The sequence below is a fragment of the Epargyreus clarus genome, unplaced genomic scaffold, assembly GCF_041222505.1.
Source record: "Epargyreus clarus isolate Ecla_fem2 unplaced genomic scaffold, WU_Ecla_fem_2.2 ptg000021l, whole genome shotgun sequence".
Lineage (NCBI taxonomy): Eukaryota > Metazoa > Arthropoda > Insecta > Lepidoptera > Hesperiidae > Epargyreus > Epargyreus clarus.
Genome location: NW_027332228.1, coordinates 3225046 through 3243267, shown reverse-complemented (window position 1 = coordinate 3243267; position 18222 = coordinate 3225046). Strand labels below are relative to the sequence as shown.

Below are 18222 nucleotides of genomic sequence, written 5' to 3'. Positions count from 1 at the left end.
ACATTAGAAAGAGAATTCAACGTTAATTGTTTTTTTGCGCTATCAATGCACGAAGTAGAGGAAAAATGCTGATTAAGAAGATTTAAATCTAAATTGGACGGACAGTCTTGGCGTGCCTTACCAACTCCCAGGGATCTTAGAAATTTCCATACTTTAGAACAGTCTTGGTTTAGAACTGAACTGTAGATATGGCGTCGTTGTGCATCCCTACACACCTTATTGCAGTGATTTCGGACAGATTTATATACATCCAGATTTTCATCAGTAGGGTTCAGCTTATACTTGGTCTTGGCGTTGTTTTTTTTAACAATAAGTTCTTTAATGTTTTCCGTGAGCCAGGGAGCAGGTAGGTGTCTGACACGGACAGGGCGAGCAGGCGCGTGCCTATCCAACAATTGAATGAGAAGTGAAGTAAAAAGAATCACTTGTTCATCCACACTACTCGCACTCTGTATAACACTCCAGTCAACCTCCTCAGCATCACGCCGAAACTGTTCAATATCTATGCCACCAAAATTGCGTCGAAGCAGTATTCTCGACTTAGCTTTAGGAGGTTTTAATTTGTAGGATAAGTAGATGAGGTCGTGGTAAGAGAAACCGTCGGCAGCATGTTGACCGTGTTTTGCAACACTGTCTGGTGAAGATACGAATATTAAGTCTAATAGAGAAGGAGAACAATTGGGGAAGAAATGTGTTGCAGAGAGTGGAAGAATATGAAGATTAGTTGCCTCAATGACTGATTTAAGGTGGTTCGATCTACCGTCATTTTTTAAAAGAAGAGTTAGAGTTATAGCACACAATTTAGATTAATCTTTTGTAACCAAAGAATGGGCCATTCATACATAGGTAGAGTACGCTCGAAAAACATTACTCTGCACAGTCGGGCAAAAGTTAGGTTTATGTTATGATTGCAAAATGTAATAGAATGTTGGGTATACTCAGTATCTCAGAAGGCTAATTTTGGCTCAAACGTATAATTAATGTGTATTGGTTTAAATAGAAGGAGTAAACAAGCGTGCAGTAGATATATCTGATATATGGTTACGTTGTTGCAGCTTCATTAACATTACTAACCTGCCTTACCTTACTAACAAAAACCACTTTAAATGACCTCTTTTGTGTATGAAACTCGCTGGTTTAGAGATGTCAATCTGGGAGTTATATGGGTGGTTTTATCATTCTTATAAAAAACGTATTTTAATAATCATATCATATCATATCATATCATATCATATCATATCATATCATATCATATCATATCATATCATATCATATCATATCATATCATATCATATCATATCATATCATATCATATCATATCATATCATATCATATCATATCATATCATATCATATCATATATCATATCAATACTCTTTATTGTACCCAATAATAGAAAATACATGTTAAAAATAAATAACTAATTTAACAGACAACACAAAAGGCGGTCTTATCGCTAACCAGCGATCTCTTCCAGACAACCTTCAGGCGAGGAGTTATTGTAGGGATGAATAGAAAAATAGGTAGGGTTCAAAACAATAATTTTAGGACTACGATAGCATAAACATGTAGGAATAAATAAAATATAGCATAAACTAACTAATTACTCGTACATAGTAAAAAAAAATATTCAAATGGAACCACTACTTTTGGAGCCTATTCAATGCAAACAAACAAAAATTCAAATCTTTCCTCTTTATAATATTAGTATAGATATTTAGCGACTAAAAATCGCCTCGTCTGTTAATCCTCTAAACCGATTGCCGTCGGATGAACGCCACAACTGACACAAAGCCGAGCATCACTCACCCGAGATCGTTAATTATTTTCAAAACAGCCTTTAAAATTCGAAAACCTCATTAAGATCCCCACATAAAGGGTTTTGGAATAAAACAAAAGGTAATTTTCGCTTATTCATTAAACGTAATTAAAAGGGGAGTGATAATGATGAAGCCCGCAAAATTTATAATGTGCTAAATAATTTAAGTTTGTAGCTGTTGTGAGTGATATGTCGTTAGGGTTGGAAGGATTAGGTGTACACAGCTGGATCTAGAGATGTATTACAAAGGGTATTACGTGTATTTAAAAGGTGGCAGTGCCAGTATGGTTCTACGGGGGGGTTATCAACGACACATCTAGGTATTTGTAGCATTGTCCCTATAGTTGCGGGACCAGAAGAGGGCTACGGTATCCCCTGCCTGTTGTAAGAGGCGACTAAAAGGGGGCTTCCGGGGTTGCGGGCGGCAAGAGTGGGAGCTTAAACCGTCCGACCAGCAACCCCGGGAAGGACGGCGGTATGTGTGGTCGCATACCGTTTTGTACAACAGACGGTGTGGTGAGCGGCATGCTCACCTGGACGGAGCCTGACGGGGCAACGCGCTAAGAGGACTCCGGTTGCGTTCCTCTGGAGATCTCGGAGTTCTTTACGCAGCGCCGAGGACGGCCACCGGAGGGGTTTTAGTGCGGTAAGAATCCCACATAACTCTGTTCGCTCGCACAGCACCGGGTACCTTTCGAAGGATTCCCCCTCGTAAACAAAACAAAAAAAAAAAGGTATTTGTAGCATAAAACAGTTTTGCGTATTGGTGAACGGGTGTGAATGCCGACTTATATGCCTATCTCTGTTAGGAGTTGCAACGCATCTGTGATCGGTTTCGGGTAAAACCCCTGTTATATATGGCGTTGGTTGGCGTTACTTAATAGGCTCTGTTTTACTACCTATGGTAATTGAGATTAACCTTTCTATAAAATAACAGTAGCAAACGAGCACGTAGTCTAGTTGGTAAGCGAATACAGCTACTTATGAAAATCATGAACAGAGTTCTACTTCCAGTCGAACCATGGATGTATTGCCAATCCTAATAGTAAAACGGTCACCTTTTAGATATTAAAGTCAGCTGACAACCACACTCTTTCACCGCACCGTAAGAGAACCGTAAGAGAGAACCGTGTAGTACTCTAGAAATAGGTATGACGGCGGTACCTTCTCGATCAAACTAAATTGGTTCTAACAAATTTAATTCCGTAAAAACAGTCCTTTAATTCCACACATAAAAAGACAATTTCAGTATTCCAACCTTGTCTACATCTCGTCCCGTTAAGTCAAGGGGTATAATTGGATTTCCAGTACTCCAGATGTCTAGTGTAGTGTATTCTAATTACCATTCCTACTTTAGTTGTACGTAAATTGTTCTGTACTGACTTCTTCCTAATTAACTATTTAGACAGAGCAATTATCCTAAGTGTTCGAGCGTCTTTTATTTGATAATGAACGAGTTCTGGAGTAGGTGAAGTTAATTTATACTAAATGTTAGCTTAGTTTAGGGCATCTATAAAATTATGTAAGATTATTCATCATCATCATCATCATCATCATCAACCCATTAACGTCCCACTGCTGGGCAAGGGTCTCCTCTCATAATGAGAAGGATTAGGCCATAATCCACCGCGCTGGCCAAGTGCGTATTGGTAGACTTCGCATACCTTTGAGATTTTTTATAAATCTCTCAGGTATGCAGGTTTCCTCACGATGTTTTCCTTCACTTTTAAGCAAGTGATAATTAATTTCTAATACGCACATAATTTTCAAAAATCAGAGATGCGTGCCTGGGATTTGAACCTCGGACCCCTCGATCGAGAAGCCGCGTTTCTTAACTACTAGGCTATCACTGCTTTAATTTAATTATTAGTAAGTAAGTAAGTGCTAAGATTATTAGTAGAAACATATTTAATTGGCTATACTCTGCCAGGTTTGGCTATGGTGCGTCTGATACTTATTTGCCAAGGGGACTTTAGGATTAAGTACATAAAAACACTGTTGTATTAGTCATTATATCAAATTTTACAGATCAAATTTTTTATGAACACATATTTATGGTATTTATATTATATATATTTGTTAATTTAATTAGTATGAAACTAGCATGGTGTCTAATCTGAAACATATTGCACATGTGCTACTCCTGAGTGGGAACGTCTAGTATAAGTCACTCTACCTTACCATACTCAAATGAAAATCTAGTAACGCATACTGTTATTACTATAAACAATAGGAAATATGCAGATATATGCGTGAGGGTGGTGCCTTCGAAGTCATACCAATAAGTGTTTTATCACCTTTGAATTATACTTATATCTTATATATATATTTCTTATGTGCGTGTGTATGTTACTGAACTCCTCCTAAACGACTGGACTGATTTTGATGAAATTTGTTGTGTGTGTTCTAGGGGACTTGAGAATGGTTTAGATTCGCAATTTAGTCCGTGCGAAAAGGGAAATTAATTTTTAATTCGTAAGTAGTTATAGAATCGGAAACTATGCATTTGATCAAGTGATGATCTTTAGCAAAGTTGTTGTCCAAGAGCCCACGAGGGTTTGGGAGTTGGTAAGACCAATTTTCAACAGATGGCACCACTGTCATTCCAATGTAGGTACAAATTTTCCGTTTTATGTATGTCATATTAATTCTTTAAAATGCGGGCGAAGCCGCGGTCACCACTAATATAATTATAATTATATTATATTTCAGTCATATTTTCCTGGTAATGACAATGATTCGCCTTTTAATTCTACCAAAATTACTTATAATTTGACTCCAATGGACTCTATATTTATTTTCGTAGTAAATTATTTACAATATTAACCTAATAGAAATACAAAAATTATTAATAAAACAGGATTTAAAATAGATATATATAATATATTATATTATAAATGTCATTTCCGCGTTATAAGTCTGCAGTAGTTCCAACATTACCAGCTTAGTATCAAATCCCTGTTGTAAATCTTTCTTATCACTACACATGCTTGTTTAGCACGGTTAATTGTATAGAGATTTACCGTTAGCAAATATTATGCAATTCATATGCAATGTTTAACTTGTCGCGACGCTATTGTTTGCATCTTAAATAGGCCATTACTGCATGTAATGGGTTAAAGGTATTTGGTATTTCTGCGAAAAAAGTGTATTATTTGTAGAAAAGATGATAAAACCTGCTATGTAATTAAACTGTTGTAATTAGGTATATTAAATACTAACAGTACCTGCGGCTCGCCCGCGTTTAAGAAAATATGACACATATAAGTGAAAATATGTTAAGTTAAATAATTTTAACGATAAAATAGGATTAATATTAGGTAAACTGATAAAAAAATATATATAAGTACTTCGTTTTCGTTATCGTGTCTATAAATTGGTCAAGTTTTTTTGATATATTGGTTTGTTGGTTGGGCTTAGTGGGTGGTTGGTTATGTCATGGTACAACACAGATTGTAATTCAGAATGATATCATTTCTCCAAAGCTGCCATTTTGTAATCGTTATTTATTGCAACAAGTTATAAATAAGAGTAATTTTTATATTTGTTAAGTTAGTATGACTTTTTGGACGTAAAACTCAATAAATAATTAAAGTAGATATCACATTTTATTTTTATGCTTAAAATAAGTAACATTGAGTATAAACATTAAACATATACTAAAATTATAACATCTATAATTACTTACATTTTTAAATACAATTTAAAAAATACACAAAAGTTAAGTATTAACTGCTATTTATATGTCCCCTTAGACACGTGTCTCTTCCTATAACGCGGAACTTTGGGGCATACTTCACCACGCTGTTCCAATGTGGATGAATCAAGTTCCCGCTATATTAAAGGTTATATTTGATTTTTTTCTGACATTATCTCAAATTAGATTTAATTTAAGTTCCAACCGGGATCTTCTCTTCTTCTACCGCTGCTTCTACGCACTCTGTGGAGTTCTTTGGAAGTTCTTTCTTTTGTTCGAAATATAGCCATCTGTAAATTACATAATTAAAATTTTATTGTCCTACATTAGTCCAAGACGGGAGATCTTATGAGCACAGTACGAGTTTGTAGATTTTCAGATTTAGATTTACATCAGACATTTTTTAAGACGATTTTCAAATATGTATTGTGTAGGTGGTTCATATGGTTTTCCCTCAACGAAAAATTAAGTACTTAATAATTCACTTTTAATATGCTATGTAGTTACAAGGACCTTTTTTTTTTTTTTTTTTTTTTTTTTTTTTTTTTTTTTTTTTTTTTTTTTTTTTTTTTTTTTTTTCTTCTCGAGGGGGAAACCTTCAAAAGGTACCCGACGACGTGGGAGTGACGCCGGGTTATGTGGGATTTTTACCGCACTAAAACCCCCCCGGTGGCCGTCCTCAACGCTTGTTGGAGAACTCCGGGATCTCCAACGGAACACAACCGGAGCCCTCCAAGCGCGATGCCCAACGGGCTCTACCCTGGGGGAGCAGTTTTCGCTCCTCCCACACCATGTATGTTTACGACGGTATGCGACCACACATACCGCCGTCCTTCCCGGGGTCACTTGCTGGACGGTTCGAGCTCCCACTCTTGCCGTCCGCAACCCCGGAAGCCCCCTTTTAGTCGCCTCCTACGACAGGCAGGGGATACCGTAGCCCTATTCTAGTCCCGGAACTACAGGGACAAGTTACAAGGACCTACCATTAAATTTAATTTGATAAATACAATTTTGAGTAATTGTGAATTAGAAAATTTAAAACCTAAATATAAAATATATCACGACGCGTATAAGCCAGCGTATAAGCCATACGCTCATGGTTCTATTTTTCATGGGGTTTATATACACAAACACACAGACCAGACCAGACCAAGTAGAAATAATTTAGATGGCTCGGAATTGAATCCAGAATATGCTTGTCCGATCGGTATGGAAATAAAGTCTGGATCTTACCCAAATATTATAATAGCCGGTACAGTCAACCCAGCGCCAAGCAGGAACACAGCGCCTGGTAAAACCCTCAGGGTCGCGGAGTATACCCTGGAGTACAGCGGCCCGTAGATCAGGGGGGTCATGGCTTCCGCCAGGCCGAATAATGAGTTCACCTTACCTACAAGAAAGTAGATGTTTTATCACTTTTAAATGTAGTGGTAGCCTAAAACTAACTATAACCTGGTTCATAATTAGGTGTCCAAAATGTAAGCAAAGGTGTTGACATATCAAGAAAATATATTTCAAATGGTAGGTTCTTATTTTTGACGATATTAAATTAATACAACAATAATAAAATAATAATCTAAATAAATTAAAATTAATTCACATTTTCCAATATTTATATTGTCTCAATTTCGTTCCATACAGTAACAATAATAAAAAACAAGGTTTATTGTAGAAATATAAAATGTAATAATGGTAACACAATCGGAATCCAAAACAATTCTTGTGCCGTCATTTTTAAGTTTCGTAGTTGATGTTATTTTCGTAACTGTTATCGAACTCGAATGTTTTCTCGTTTTCATAGCGCATTTGTTAAATTGTGTACAGTTGTTTAAGTTTTCGTTTTTTGTTGAGTTTTTGAAAGTTTTGGTTTCTCGTTAATTTTGACAGTGACATTTCTTTGTTTACATTTTGGACACCTAATTATGAATCAGACTATATGTTAGTTCAGTTCCGATTAAGTGTAACGGTTAAGTTTAATCCAAAAACGTACGAATTGCTAGAACTGACATAATTTTAAACTTCCTTTGCGGAACCTCAAATTGACTTCTCATAATAAGAAAACTGAAAAATTTAAAAAAAAGAAATTCGTATCCGAACTAAAAGAGAGTTGATGATCCTAAAACAGTTGAGGGCAAATCTTTTATCATAGCTAAGATAACTTACTATGACTTAATTAGTCATCTTTAAAAGGAAAAACCTAAATCGAAACGCGTTAGACTTCTCTTCGTTACTCTCTTTGTGCTCAACGCAAACATAAAATGGTTTACTTACCAAACTCTTGACCATTGACCAGCTTTGTCGCTATAGACCGCATCGCGATAAACGACGTCCCATTCAGGATCTCGAGGAGTGGCGCTGGAAATAAAGAAAACAATATATACTTTGATTTGTTTTAATACTTGAGGTTCACGAAAAATTGAATTGTTATTAAATTGACTGGATACACACGCCTTGCAACCCTGTACCCTTAGTATGAGTTTTTACGTTTTTATAAAAATGACTGTTTTGGTATATGTTTACGTATTTGCCCATACATTTTCAATCAACGCACCTAGCGAATTGTATCAAAACTGATTGGGAATATTTGGGAAATAAGTTCCAAGTTCTGACACAATCCGCTAGGGGCGCTGATTGGAAATTGTATGGGCAAATACTTAAACAAATAACAATTCAGTTATATTTGTCAAAACGTAAAATCTCATACTAAGGGTACTGATGACTAATGCCTGTCATTAATACTCAATCTATCCAATAACAAACTCAAACATAAAAAAAGCAATGTTTAGTGTGAAGAAACTGTCATGTGTCAATCTTTGGTGGACAAGAAAAATTGATTTGTAGCAACAGGCAACGTCAATGACTTTATTAATTTTGGGTCTACAACAAAAATATAGAACCAAAGTTATAGATTCAATTTCAGACTATAATTATTATTACATTTTTTTCTGTGTGTGGAATAGGTAGATACGTAGGTGCATAATAGAGTGTGAAAACGATTTGCACACATCTGTTTTTAATATAATGGCTGAGCACACACCCTTCACACAAGCCCTTCCTTGACATCTAAAAAGTAAATGCGTCCTCGGATTTTCTACGATAAGGAATAGAATTGTAATATTTAAATAGACTAATATCATATAGAGATATATTTTTTATCTAGTGTGTCTCATCGTGCGGCGATTAGGCGATAAATTAAATTGGGTTTAGATTATAACGGCCTTCAACTGTAATACTTATCCTGATAAGTATATTTACTACTCGAAAGTTTAAGTCATAAAAAAATAAAATAACTCGCATGATAGGCTCGCGTGCAATATCCATGTTAATGAACATGTACAGTCAGATTCATTAGTAGATGAGCAAATCAAAATTCCAAATATACCGTATGTGAAAAATAGCTAATGTCACTAATATAACATGTCATTGTTCTCTTACTTTTGACACTGTAGTGTTCATCGACTTTTAAACTTTACGACTTTCATCTAATTATGGTGTTAGTTGTGTTCAGCTACTTATGAACGTTCGAGTATATAGGCATTTTTTAAACCTTTATATGTCCATCTACTTTTGGAGCTGACTGTAGATGTTTAAACATAATAATATCTTTAATAAACGTTGTTAATATCTATAAATCAGACACAAACTAGTTCGTAATATTACCTTAAAAAGTAAACTAACGGCGGGAGGGGTCGAGATTTGGATAGGTGACCGCTGGTAGCAAAAATTGAGCGATATTCCGTTCGTGATAAATTAATTTATTTCTTCCCCAATATGGCTATCCTACTTTTGGGGAAAACCTATCAATAGAACATAAGACAGCAGTCTTTGTAAGTCGTTTCTATCTAAATTGAATAAAATACATTCGAATTTTTTGCAAGAATTGTAGGTATGAAAAAAAAAATCGTCCGAAATTGTGCATTGAAAAATTGAAAGTAGAATTAGATTACGACACGTGTTTCGTGAAATAGCAGAGTTAATATTAGATTTCCCTAACAATGTCTGATTGAATCAAGTGCGTCTCACGGTTACATTTCTTCACTCTCTTCTAACTGAGTTTGGGGAACTGGTGAATTGCAAGCAAATTCGTGTTTTCAAACAAGGAAACATATTTTTACTATTGTTTCGCTAAATTATATTTTTGTTAGATGAAATATAATATTTGTAACATAATACAACACTGTTTTTTTAGAATTATATAAATAAAATGTATATTTCATCAACTGTATTTTAAGTAAGTAACATAAATACTTATACATTTTAATAAAATATTTATTATATTTTGTTATGTTCTGTGTATCACTTCATATTTTTTCCGTAATTGCATTTATTTTAAAAAATGATAACTTTGCTTAAATTTAAGGAAATCAACAGACAAGTTAATAATTTCAACTATATAATTTTTACAGTAAATTGTGTCAGTGGTTATCATTGTAATAAATGATTATAGATAACATACTCGTATTACAGATAGTTTAAAGAATAGATACGGATAATTTATCTGGATATGTTTAATTGCATGTTTAATACAGCTGAAGGAGTATATGAAAATGCAGTCCACTTGATGGCTAGTGGTGACTATTGACACGTAACTCTAGATCAGATAGTATTCTTACGTGAACCTTTCTTATCACTTTATCATCAATATCATCACCATCATTATCATCATTACAATCATCAACATATTACTGTCTCACTGCTAGGCACGGGTCTCCTCTCAGAATGAGAAGGATTAAGCCATAGTCCACTGCGCTGGCCAAGCGTGTATTGGTAGATTTCACATAACTTTAAGAACTTCATATTTCATGCATATTTCTCGTTTAAACAGTTTTTCTGCAAGTTTAAGCAAGTGAAGATTAATTTCCAATACGCACATACGCATACACATTTTGAAAATCAGTGGTTCCTACCTGGATTTCAAACCTCGGATCATGAGATAGAGAACAAATATCGAACCACTAGATTTCTTCGGATTCTAATATTACTTCTCAATTTTCAAGTATCGATATTATAAATGTAACACTGAATTCCGATATCCGTTCCGTCAATCAGTCGAGTTAATATTGGACTTCCCTAACAACACCTGATTGAATCAAGTGTTCTTTGCAATTACATTTCCATGCCCTTCCTTCAACGGAGTTTGGAATGGAGAATCGTTGAAATGAAACGCTTATATATTTTTCACTTATGCTTATATACTTTACGTTTATACATGATTTAAAATTAGCAGGAAGTAATTATAAACCATGGAATAAAAGGTTTAAGAAATATTCTAAAGTCTATTGAATGAAGTTCGTATTGATAATACTAGTGAATCGAATAAAAATTTGCAATTTTGCAGATTTTTAGGTGACCGCAATAATTATGAGTTTATACTGTAGTAACTTATATAGACACAATGTTTATAAAGCAATGATAGCGTAATTCAGAAACTCTATGGTACTATCTTTTATTGAGTGTCATTGGATGTCAGTGGACGAAATTAACTTCGATGCTTATTTGCAATCAGACATTTACCCTGTAACACATTTATCGTATATCGACCTATTCTCAAGAGCTTTAAGTTTATCAAAAAGCCAACATTGTAGTGTTTAGTCTTTCAAGGCTAGATTAAGGGTCACTGATGCTTCATATAAAGTACACATTACAAACACTTCAGTTTTATACATATATATTTGTATTGATTTTGATTTCATTTATATACAAATACTAGGTGACCCGGCAAACGTTGTGTTGCCCTATAAATAAAAAAATGTTAAGGGTGAACAACCCATATCATTTAGGGGTATGAAAAATAGATAGTAGCCGATTCTCAGATCTACTGAGTATACAAATAAAATTTGGTGAAAATCGGTAAAGCCGTTTCGGAGGAGTACGGTAACTAATATTGTGGCACGAGAATTTTATATATAAGGTATAAAATTTGACACGAAAATCCTTAATGGTTCGATTCCGGTAGAAGTGCTTCTTATGGCAACTGCATCAGAAGTATCGGCATTAGCTAGAATTTGTTCTACTTGGAGTAGAAAAAAAAGGTCACACATTACCATGAGCGCCAGTGACTTACAACCAGCGAATTTGTAATGTAATTTATATTTCTCTTCATTTTTTTTTATAATATAAGAGTAGCAGACGAGCATGCAGTCCACCTGATGGTGAGTGGCTACTGCCGCCCATGGACATCTGTAATCAACCCCAGATAGGATTAGATATTCCTACCTGAGGTCGGCCACAGATGCGCCGCTACCCCTGAGGACTAAGCTGGAACGCCTCGGAAAAGTCTGTCTCCCTTACCACACCCTTCAAACCGGAACACAGCAGCGCTTAACACTGCTGTTATTAGGTAGAATAGGTAATCTTCATAGTAAATTGCTGAAAACACTTACATTGGACACTCATTGGATCATCATTGGATAAATGTAAGTTACCCTATTTGGAGTTAATTATAAATCGCGATAAGAAGCAGTTGCCATTTACCATCAAGTGAATTGCATGTCCGTTTATTAATTCTGTATGAAAAAGTACTTTGAGGACCAACTATCTCAGTCCTCAACAAATGCCCAAGGGGTTGGGTCAACGCTAACTTGTATCTAATTCGTTGTTTAAACCTCAACTAAATTCGAAAGTTGCACCCAACTGCTATTGGAGCGAAGTTTGCAATTTGGTTTCGTAAGTTTACGGAAATCTACTTTAGGTTACGATGGAAACTTGTGATGTAATCTTATATTTCTCTTCAAGTCCATTGCTGAAAACACTTTCATTGGATACCCATATCATGGAAGTGCATTAAAAATCATTAGTCCGCCTCAAATGTAAGTTAACCTTCTTTGATTTGATTGAAAATGACGATAAGAAACAGTTGCCATTTACCAACACGTGAACTGCATGCTCATTTATTACTTCTGTATAAAAAGTGTTTTGAGGGCAAACTATCTTAGTCCTCAACAAATGCCCAAGGGTTGGGTCAGCGCTAACTTGTATCTAATTCGTTGTTTAAACCTCAACTAAATTCGAAAGTTGCACCCAACTGCTATTGGGAGGAAGTTTGCAATTCGGTTTCGTAAGTTTACGGAAATCTAATTTATGTTATGATGCGGACTTGTGATGTCATATTATATTTATCTCCATAATAAATAACGTTGCTAAAACACTTCCATTGGATACCCATATCACGCAAGTGCATAAAAAATAGTTAATCCACCTCAAATGCAAGTTACCCTATTTGGAGTCGATTATAAGTAACAATAAGTGGCAGTTGACATTTATCATCAGGTGAACTGCATGCTCGTTTAATACTTCTTAATCCTTACTATATTAATATTATAAATCCGAAAGTAACTCTGTCTGTCTGCCTGTCTGTCTGTCTGGTTGTCTCTTCTTCACGCCCAAACCATTGAACCGATTTTAATGAAATTTTGTACAAAGATAGTCTGAGACCCGAGAAAGGACATAGAGTAGTTTTTATCCCGGAAATCCCACTTACTAATATTATAAATCCGAAAGTAACTCTGTCTTTCTGTCTGTCTGGTTGTCTCTTCTTCACGCCCAAACCACTGAACCGATTTTAATGAAATTTTGTACAAAGATAGTCTGAGACCCGAGAAAGGATATAGGATAGTTTTTATCCCGGAAATCCCATGGGAACTAGGGATGGCGATCTAAGATCGATTAATCGGAGAATCGATCTTTTGCACCCAAAACATCGATTATTTTAATAGATATTAGTAAGGATTGAATGGTAAACTATGCATTTGATGAAGTGATGATCTTTAGCAAAGTTGAAGGTACGAATCTTCAGTTTTATGTATGTTAGTATATTATATTATTTTCTTTTAAACGCGGGCGAAGCCGCGGGCAAAAACTAGTAAAAATATATTGTGAGAACCAACTATCTCAGTCCTCAACAAATGCCCAAGGGGTTGGGTCAACGCTAACTTGTATCTAATTCGTTGTTTAAACCTCAACTAAATTCGAAAGTTGCACCCAACTGCTATTGGGAGGAAGTTTGCAATTCGGTTTCGTAAGTTTACGGAAATCTAGTTTATGTTACGATGGAAACTTGCGATGTAATCTTATATTTCTTATTTATAGTAAAATCCGTGACTGAAACAGCTTCATTGGATACCCATATCACGCAAGTGCATAAAAAATAATTAGTTTACCTCAAATGTAAGTTACCCTATATGGAGTTTATTATGAATAGCGATAAGAAGTAGTTGTGATGTAATCTTATATTTCTCTTCATCGTAAATCGGGTATACCAATGCTGAGTTTGGGCCTCATTTTAATATATGTTTAAGGTTTAGTTTAAGTTTAAGCTTAAATGGGGTAAATAAGAAAAATCTGTGGCCGACCTTTGGTAGGAATATCAGCTGATCCTATCTGGGGTTGATTACAAGTGTCCATGGGCGGCAGTAGCCACATGCCATCGGAGTAGCAGACAAGCAAGCAGTCCACCTGCATTCTTGTCTGCTACTCCTGTATTATTAAAAAAAAGTCTTCTCAAAAAATGCTTTTCAATAACCGTATCACAGACGAGCATAAAAAAATTAGTCCGCCATCTTGTGGCGCCCGCCATATTGGATTTAGAATGACGTTACTAAATGAATCATGTATTGCCATCTAAACCAATCAAATGATGTTAATTCTTTTAAAATTCTATTCCAAGATTTGATCCGCACAAAACAAAAAAACTTAACTGAAAGTAGAAAACGACTTACCCATATATATTTCCAGGTCATTCCGCGCGAACGCATAAGCGAACGAAGCTACGATCTTGCTGGAACAGGATATTATCCCTAATATGGTGTCATCCAGCTTCATGTGCTTGCTGAAGAGGCTCATGGAGAAGGCGGTCCCTGCAATAACAGAATATTAGGTGAAGCTGCAAGATGTTTAAAGGTAGTCGAACTCTTTGTGGTTCGACTCCGGTGGCAACACCGCCACACCTATTGCTACCTAATAACAGCAGCATTATGCGTTGCTGTGTTCTGATTTGTAAGGTGTGATAAGGGAGACATACTTTTCACAGGCGTTCCAGCTTAGTCCACAGGGGAAGCGGCTCATGTGTGGCCGATCTCAGGTAGGAAATTAATCCTACCTACTAATTGATTACAGATGACAGTCAGGTGGACTGCATACTCCTCTGTTATTCCTTTATTATGAAAAAAAGTTACTTATTCGGTACATACCGGATATAATTATGAAAGGGAGTTTATCACAATGAAATGAAAATATCCAGTAAAAAAATATACGTGCACCTATTACAATTGAAACAACGATATAAAATTGAATAACAAATTTTTATCGTTGTGTTATTTGGTTAAAGAAGAAAAATACAATGCGTAAAAATAAACATTTACAATTATTTACATTATAGTTTTATGATTCTAGTTTATCATTATTTTAGTTACCATGATGTCATTAGTTATTAGAGTTTTATTACTCTGGTATAAATAGAAACATATGTAACTATTATCGTTTTGAAATTATTATGCAAGTAATTTTGATTATGAATAATTCACAATCGCATTACTATCTAACTACCAATTACGGGATTACGTTAAAAACTTCACTGAACCCGTTTTTAATATTCAATCTATTCAAATTTTGTCTGTCAAGGATCGAAATCAAACTAGTATCGTAACTCTGCCGATCTATCTATACAGTTAGAAATAGTTTTCAAATTATTTAATTATAGTATTATTTTAATTAATTATTTTGTGTTATTTTTATAATAATAAGTGCCCATTTATATAGTTACTGGCTGGTACGATTTTATGAATAAGCATAAAAAAGAAAAAAAGAACTCCTTTGCCGGTTGAGTTGTATTTTGTGCGGGAGTAATAAAAGTTGTAAATTGGATCAAGAAATAGTTTTATTTCATAAATTATACCAATCAGTGTTTATTTTCACATAAAATAACCAAAGCTAAAGATTATTAGCCAATAGATTTCGATTGGCGGTTAAATGTTAACTCGTTAGTAAATTGTACAAAGGCTCACCAAACAAATTGGTAACGATGCTGTATGTGGACCAAATGCTGAATTTCACCTCATCCCAGTTAAATCTGTACCGGGCGAAAAGGTAGAGTACTGTGTATTCACCTGCAAATAAAGGTAATCAAATAAATAAAATAAAATAATAGATAAAAATATATATTTCTATTTTGTAGTAATCAGTTCTGCTTTTACTTTATAGAATTCTTATGGGCGTTTTTTTTTAATTTCAAATAATTGCATAGTACATAATATATCATCTTGTATTGTCATATCTATTAGACGACAATAACATATGTATGTAAAAGACAAATTGAAAAATACTTTAACTATCTAAATATGTCTAGCGGAATATATGGTACATGGTAATGTGTGTATGTATGTATGTATGCATGTATGTATGTATATGTATATATGAGGCACACTCACGCCGGGATAGAGGTTAGAATTTAAAGCATGCACCTCAGATGTTTAGAAACAGCATATTAGTTTAGTATCGCAGGCTTTAACGGCAAAGGAAAATAGCGTGATTAAAACCAACAATCTGCATTCCTGAGCGTTTTGAGAAGTTCCAAAAAATGTGTGTGAAGTGTGCAAAACCGCACATATGATGTTTGTCTGTTTTTTAATTCTCTGGGACTAGATTCATGCCGAGCTGTGAGACAGGACTAAGTTGTGGCAGTTTTTAGAAACAGTGATTTCTTCATTCTTAAGTATGCGATTTTTAAATTTTCAGAAAAACCGTTTTTATTTTTTAAGTTAATTGAATAAAATTACGATCGTAACAACTACATCTTATGTTGTTGGTACTCGTAAATATAATGAATATTTTTTTAATATTATTAGATTATTTAGAGACCAGTAAAAAAATAATTTTATATTCATAAATAAGATCGCTATTTTTTCCACTTCTTCGGTAATTTTTAAATCCTAGCAACATTATGATGTCTAGTTGCGCCCCTGCCAAACACACAGAGAAGTTTGTTGGACTATCTTAGTGGACTATAATTAGTGTGATGGTCTAGTGATGTCTGCTGCCACTCACCCTGCATAGGTCCGAACACGACACAAACTACGATTAGAAGTAAACAGACTCGAAGCCGCCGATTATTTGACCCTTTCCTAAATGCCACTCGAAAAGTCTCCATCACTAGGGAAAAGTCGAAAAATTCTACGACAAAACCAATACACCCTTCACGTTTCTGTAAATAAACATTTGGGAATAAGATGTATTACTGACAAGTGACAACCTAAATATGTAAAATGAACTTAAATTAAAATTAAATGCAAACAAAGATTAAGTTTATTTAATTCTCTTTGTGTTACCAAAATTAAATATTTAAAAATTTAGAAACATTGGCGTTTTAGGATTCTTAAGTTATAATAAGAGACGACAATTCATTTGTTTTTATTTTGTTTGTGGATCCGTCTGTTTATCTGACTCAACCATTGACGGAACTTTTACACACAGACACAGGTTTCTATAAGCTACCATATTACCAATTTTTTATTTAAAAATATATAATTGTATCTAAAAGTTTTTATTACAGATTATTATTTTCTGCATTATTTAATTCTTACTATATAAAATAAATAATGATATCATTTGATACTTACTTTTTCAACGACTCTTCGCTTCGGATCTTTTAAGTAATAATAACCATATATTAAACTAAATAAGTAGAGACTACCAGATATGGAAAATACACCATAATATCCTATCCATTTTAACAAAACCCCGCTAAGAGCACTTCCTATAGGATATCCTAAGGACATACATAAATTCACTATCCCAACTCTGTAAGTCCGTTCTTCAACTGTGGTAATATCACCTATATAACTGAACACTCCGATGAAATTCGTGAACCATCCGCCGGTAACCGCCGGGAATATGGACTCCGTTAACGCGGCCACTTCGACAGGCAATTCGTAGAAGTAATACGTGTTTATCATAAATCCGATGCAAGTTAGAAATTCCCCAACAATGGGCATAAGAATGCATGCTTTTCTTCGCCCCGTTTTATCGCTCCACGCTCCGACAAATAAAATAATAAGCACAGGGATAGCTGTTTGAACGACGTTCTTCCAGGCTTGAATGTTCGCTGTAAATGCTTGAACGCGTTCCTCATATATCGTGTAATTTTCAGTCTCCCTCGATTTTAGCGCGTCGCAAACTTCGGCGCTGAAATTGAGGTTGACTCGGCATGCCTTTTCGAGGTTCAAATTTTGTGTGGCCATAGAAGCTAGAACGCTAGGCATGATGTAGCATGCCATAATTGGTTCCACTGTTACATTTTCCTTGATGAGTTTCAGTTTCTCCAGAAATGTACGTTGCCTTTTCTCATTTCCCACTTTATTGTCAACGCCGTCATGTTCCGGTTTCAAGGGAGATTCCTCGTTGCTCTCCGTAATGTTTAATTCTGCGTCCTTTTCTGTTTTTGCTGATTTTATTTTTGTACTAGAATCCATTGTCGTTTACAATTTATCGCAAAGTAGAGATAATAAAAGAATCATTCCACATTTCGACTTTAACGGCTCGGGATGGAAGTCAAGAGTAAACTCATTAAACTACCTGTGAACTCTATTTGTATTTCGACACAATAAAATGTATAGAAATAAATAAGACAATTATTGTTCAATATTTACTGAGTCTTGCCGTGTGTGCAATTGATAAGGTAACATCTTACTAGATACAAGGTGCTTGGTGTTGTT

At 34.8% G+C, this 18222-nt stretch overlaps 1 protein-coding gene across 1 annotated transcript; it reads right to left on the bottom strand.

Moving 5' to 3' along the window:
- Positions 1-5708: 5708 nt before the first annotated feature.
- On the bottom strand, positions 5709-18044 carry LOC140750813 (proton-coupled folate transporter). Its single transcript, XM_073084538.1, has 7 exons — positions 17128-18044; positions 16556-16712; positions 15517-15618; positions 14233-14370; positions 7787-7870; positions 6749-6905; positions 5709-5805 (listed from the first exon to the last, which is right to left on the bottom strand). The coding sequence occupies exons 1-7, from the start codon at positions 17977-17979 to the stop codon at positions 5709-5711; spliced, it is 1587 nt and encodes a 528-aa protein (XP_072940639.1). The 5' UTR covers positions 17980-18044.
- Between the last annotated feature and the right edge of the window lie 178 nt (positions 18045-18222).